Source organism: Myotis brandtii, unplaced genomic scaffold, assembly GCF_000412655.1.
Source record: "Myotis brandtii unplaced genomic scaffold, ASM41265v1 scaffold103, whole genome shotgun sequence".
Taxonomy (NCBI): domain Eukaryota; kingdom Metazoa; phylum Chordata; class Mammalia; order Chiroptera; family Vespertilionidae; genus Myotis; species Myotis brandtii.
The window spans coordinates 4472558-4478384 of record NW_005353460.1 but is presented as its reverse complement, the minus strand read 5'-3'; the positions used below and the strand labels follow the sequence as shown (position 1 = coordinate 4478384).

At 44.8% G+C, this 5827-nt stretch overlaps 1 protein-coding gene across 1 annotated transcript; it reads right to left on the bottom strand.

Moving 5' to 3' along the window:
- Nucleotides 1-4246: 4246 nt before the first annotated feature.
- Nucleotides 4247-5611, bottom strand: MBD3L1 (methyl-CpG binding domain protein 3-like 1). The gene has a single exon (XM_014537005.1). The coding sequence runs from the start codon at nucleotides 5595-5597 to the stop codon at nucleotides 5016-5018; it is 582 nt and encodes a 193-aa protein (XP_014392491.1). The 5' UTR covers nucleotides 5598-5611; the 3' UTR covers nucleotides 4247-5015.
- Nucleotides 5612-5827: the final 216 nt, after the last annotated feature.

Below are 5827 nucleotides of genomic sequence, written 5' to 3'. Positions count from 1 at the left end.
TTTTCTCTAATTTCAACCCCTTAAAGGTGCAGAGTCCCTCAATTCCCCATCTGAAGAAGATGTGGGGACATTTTCAGGTGGGTAGGACTGCACATCAGAGCACCAGGTAGACCAGGAACCCCGATATCACTGGCATTGTCCTCTCAGTCAGCTGGTACCTCCCAGGAGGCAGCAGACCTCGGGGCTGTGAGGGGAACTGGGTGGGTAGGGTTCCCTTGTTCCCTAAGTCAGCCACCCTGGGAACTGGGATGTCATACCCATCTTAGCGATGAGTGAATGGAGGCCCAACATGAGCCGCCTGGCTGGTTCCCTGGGCTGCAGAACTGAGGAGGGTGTCTGAGCTGGACTCAGGCCCTGCCTTCCAAGTCAGGAAGCACATCTGTGGGTGAGGCCTCAGTCTCCTCATGACATCAGAGAGGGTTGGACTAGAAGGTCTTTAGCCTCAGCTCCACGTACCACCCTTCTCTGGAGAGTCAGAGAGCCTGGGGAGTCAGACAGCGGCGCTGGGATCCCAATTCCACTACCTACTAGTCCTGTGATGGGTGAGTCACCTCACCTTTCTGGGACTCAGTTTTCTCTTCTGTGAAATGGGTGATGCTAAATGACTGCCCTCGGGTCAGAAACAAATGGAGTACAGTTGACTGAGCACTCAGCGCAGGGAGGAAGGCTGTGGTTCCTGCAGAGGCCCCACAACATAAACTGACTCTATTCAGCCATCAGGCCCCTGACACAGAACCAAGCACCAGGGGCAGATCCCACTCTGGAGACCAGCTCAAGTGCAGCCCCTTCCCCAGCAGTGGGGCACAGCTGGGACACTTGGGTGCACTGGGTCGGCTCCTCTCAACTCTCCTGGGAGGAGAACATTATGAACCTTCTAGGGTTCCTTGAAGCCCAAGAGGGAGGGGTCGACCTCACCCCATATCTCTGACATGTCTCCCTCAGCACCTGTTACTTACTGGGGAGAGGCAATATTTATCAGTTGTAAATAGTAAATGTTAGATTTGACTATTAAAATCCTGTTTCTTGAACGGTCTGGGAGTTGTGGTATATATAGTTCACTTTCCTGTGCCCATTGAAATGAAATTCAGAATCCCACATCCTCCTTGAATTCAGAAATCTTGCACAGTCATCAGCTTATTATATATGGGAGAAGGGAGAAGGGCCAGCTGCCCTCCCTGGCTCTTGACACCCCCAGGTACCCCTTACCCAGAGGAGAGGTTCATTTCAGCATCCTTTACCTGGGCAAGGAGCAGGGACAGCCCCTCAGAACTCCTGGGGATTTAGGGCTTGAGGGTGCTTTCACAGGCATTGCCACACCTCTGGATATGGAGGTGGCTTTCAAAACAACAATTGCCAGGACCACGTCCTGTCCCAGGACAGTGGCTGCCTTGGGACAGCTCCGGAGGCAGAGGGAACATTTTCTTCTTCTCTTGTTGAGGTTTCTTTTGACCAAAGATTAGGAACTTGTGGTCTGTTGGGTCAACCTCTGGAAGTGCATCAGCACTAAGTAGGGAAAACAACATAAAAAGATTAAAACATGCATGTGGAGAGGATGGGGCCAGAGGAAGATCATTTGCAAATGGACTAAGGGCAGGCAGCACTTTCCATCCTCCGGCCACTCGAGGGCCTCAGTGATTATCCTTTACCTACGTTTGAATCCTCCTGGGATTCGTGTCCAGGATCTGGAGATTCCTTTCTCGCTTGTTTCTTATCAGGGGAAAGATTTGTGATACAACTTTTAAGGCTACAGCTGGGCCTTGTTCCATAAACAATGCTCCCTATCATCTAGAACTTCCACCAGTCCTGCGGCTCCTCATACAATTGTCTTTAAGGCAGAAATTTCCTAGGAGGCTGCCAGCCCCTCTAGCAAGTACATTGTTGCTGCTCCTGCCAGATCACAGGTGAGATCTGGGTTGACAGGGTGAGACCATAATCCTGGCCAACGAATGTCCCCATAATCTCCCTTGCTGCCCAAGGTAATTTCTGGGCCCTTGTGGTTCTGAGGCATACGGTCTCAAACAGTCACCAGTTTATTCAATCGTATTGTTACCAATGAAACCCAAAAGGGAAGCTGAACCTGAGCCCCTAGAACTTGTAGCCCCTGGGATGGCTGTATCTTTTCCACAGTCTTGTGCTGTGTGCATGTCATGGAAGGTGTGGTGGGAAGTATTAGTATTAATTAACATAGTGAATGTTTTCAATCTGGGTGAAAAACAGACACTGCTCTGCATTTACCCTCAACACCCACCCCATGATCAGGAACTAAAGGCTTACCACTTGCATTTGGAACATTATCTCTTGGAAATATCCTATAAGAGCAAGGGCCAGATTGCTTGGCACTTCTGAATGACCTCCCTCTTTTCTGACGGCTGCAAATGTCACCCAGACACTCATCAGGCAGACTCTGCCAGGAAGGCCTTTTCAGGACAGCCAGAGCTGAGGATAAACCCTGGTTCCTGGCAGCCCAGGCCTTTCGTGATAGGGCACAGCCACCCAGCAAAGTGATTATCTAAAGTAAAGACAGATAAGGCTGTACTTTGCCTCCAAAGAGAAAGAGAAGTGCCCGTTCCCAGGGCTGAGAAGAAGGCATGGGCATCCGATAGGTTTCTCCTGCAGGGCTACGAGGCTCCTGAGACCCAACCCTACATGTAGGAATATTTAATAAGTCCTGTGCCCACCATATGGCCGGAAGGGATAATTTATTGTATCTTTGGGTTTCCAATGGCCCAAAATGCACTGATAGTCAACAAGAAGGGACCACATTTGCAGCAAGAGTCTATCTCTGCAGCCTTCTTTAAAAATTCTACTTTTTACATTATATACATATATTATATATTCATTTTATATTTATTCCTTGGGAGTTCAACCAGGAGACCAGGAGTTTGATCGCTTGCTATGATGTGCACTGACCCCCAGGGAGCAGCGCAGAACGAAGGAAGGCCCCGACCGGCAGCCGGCAGCCAGGGAAGGGAGGCCCCGGCCAGCAGCTGGAAGGTCCCAATCGGCCCTGATCACCAGCCAGGCCTAGGGACCCTACCCATGCACGAATTTCGTGCACCGGGCCTCTAGTATTATATATTACACATTATATGGTATAATATATATGATGTACTCAAACTTATTCATAACAGAATAGAGAATACTCATAACCATCAAATACATGTTTTTGCAGCTGTTCACCTTTTCATAGCTGGTATTTATAGCTAACATCTTCCATTTCCCATTTCATATTCCCTTTGTCCTTATCAAGCACCTCAGCAGTTTGTGGTTCTTTGCCTGGTTGGGGGCTCTGAAGGGTCTGGGTCATTAGTCATACTGCCTGGATTGCTTTCTTTCTTTCTTTCTTTTTTTGTAGTTTTCCACTGACACTAATCACAGGACATGGTGATATTAAGAAAGATGCTAAAGAATTTCCTGAATTCCAGACATTGTCTTCCTAACCTCCACTGCAGAGTAGCAGAAGGAAGCCTGAGTCCAAGTAACATCAAGGCTATAAAGACTGTGCCTGCTTTGGATGTAAAGATGAATAAAACTCAGGGAGGAAAAACAATTAAGTCTTTCCCCACACCCACCCACACCTTTCTCTGCATTGAATCCAATTAGACAGTTCTAGCACAGGCTGCCCAACAAGCAGCCCAAAGCATCGCAGGCATGAGGCAGGCTGTGCTGTCCTGCTTTGGGTGTGTGGGAATAGACCGCATGATCTCTACACAGAAGACCACAGCTGAAGATACCCAAGGGCTAAAAATTAAACTTACACTAATGCTACCCATTCACACATTTTTGGTGTGAGCTTCACATCCTTAGTCATTCTCAGGAATGCTTTCTCTAAAGATTATAATAATGATAATATTAAATAATGATAATATCAGAAATATTAAACTTAACAAGGAAGAAAAAAAATGCTAAGAACCTAATTTAAATACCCAGCCAAACTATGCGTCAAAGAGAGAGATAAAGACCTTTTTAGGCATACAGACAGTCTCAAAGTAACCTCCCACAGGCCTTCAGTAAAAGAACCAGTAAAGAATGTACATCAGGAAGAAGAAATGTAAGCCTAGAAAAATATAACATAAATAATGAGGAAAAGAAGAAAATTAGTGTAACTAAATTAGTATTAATTTTAATGAAAGACATTAAAACACATTCTAACTAAAATTTCAGATGATTACCACATGGGAGAATAGAGGAGAGAAGATTCAATTTAAAAATAATTCATTTTTAGGGAAGATATAAATACTATAGATACTCTATTATTGTTTAATTACTCTCAGGAAGTGATAAATATGTTACACAAATTTAGTAATGATAAAGAGGATTTGATAATACAACATGCTTGATCAGGTAAATAGACAAATAAATCCCAACAAGCAGTAGCTCATTGTTAGATCAATGATGCTAAAAACAGTCTCTCTTGATATTGTAATCTCCCAAATGGCATGTCAATCTTCATGAACTAAATTGAAACACATATAAATCTAAAAAATGAAGGCAAGTCTGGTATTTCATTATATGCAACTCTAAGTTAATGTGCAACAAAGGACAGAAAAAATACAGACCTAGAAGAAGATATCTTATTTTAGAACATAAATATAAAAGCTCCTTAATAAAATACTATTTTGGAATCTACAGGAATATTACACAAAAAGGACAATCCATTCTGACTGGTAGGTTTTACTTTGTGACTGTGAGGGCAAAACACCAAATAACCCCATGACTTTGATAACTCTCTGTTGACTTTAAAGTACAAGTAAATAACACACATAGCAAAGGAAAATGAGAGTACAACATGAAAAGGAAAGATCTTTCTCTCTTCACCTGGAACCAAATCTCTCACCTCAAAAAGATCACTGTCTATATATCCTATGTCACATGAAGAAGTTTAATACAGACACACATTGGTATATTTTAAAGTTTTAAAAGCTCCAAGCAAGAAAACATTCGGGACACTGCAAAGAGACATTAACAACGTGTTGTTCTCCATTTCACCTGCACCGTCTTCTCTTTTTTTTTTCCTAGTGTTTTTCAGGATGTTCTTCTTGGTCCCTCACTTTCTCTGTCTCACTAGCGAGTCTGTCTGCAATTAACGCTCTCGCCAGTCTCTCTCTTGCCATCTTCATTTTCCTTTCCTGTTTCTTGATATCTTTCTCGGTTACCAGGAATTGTTTGCAGGGGAGCTGTGGGATGCTCAGACCAGCTCCTGGAATCATCTCTGCCCCATGTGAGGACCTGGCAGGGTTGGACATGGAGCGGCCGCGAGGACCCCCTGTGAGAACACCAGGCAGGGACTCACCTGTGCAACTAGGCACAAGTGTTTGCAGGGCTTTGGTAAGATCGAAAGGACTTAAGAGTTGTCCTGTGCTGCTGCAGGCCTGGAGTCCTTGAAGTCTCTTCTGCCAGCACACCTGTTGGGGCTTGTCCAAGGTTTCCTCCCACTGATGATATCTGACCTCATTGCCCGGGTGGGATGTGATTCTCGTAACTGGACTCTTGAATATGTTACTGGACATCCTCAAAGGGATGGAGATGCTTAAGTCAGGCTTTGGTTTGGATTGGTTTACCCAATCATGACACTTCCTCTGTGAAGTCTTGACCATCGTATCTCTTTTCCATTTACTCTATAAAAATAAATCGTGAAATTGGATCTACATGATAAATGAAGCTTGCCTTCTTAGGACAATTACTTCAGCTGTCTTGTACTTCCACCCTCCCTCTGGGGATAGATCTCACCTGCATCCTGGGAAATCATCAAGCAGATTTGTCAAGAACAGAAAGCTCAAGGTCAAAACCCGGAACCTAGTCCAGATCATTTATCCTCCAACATCTT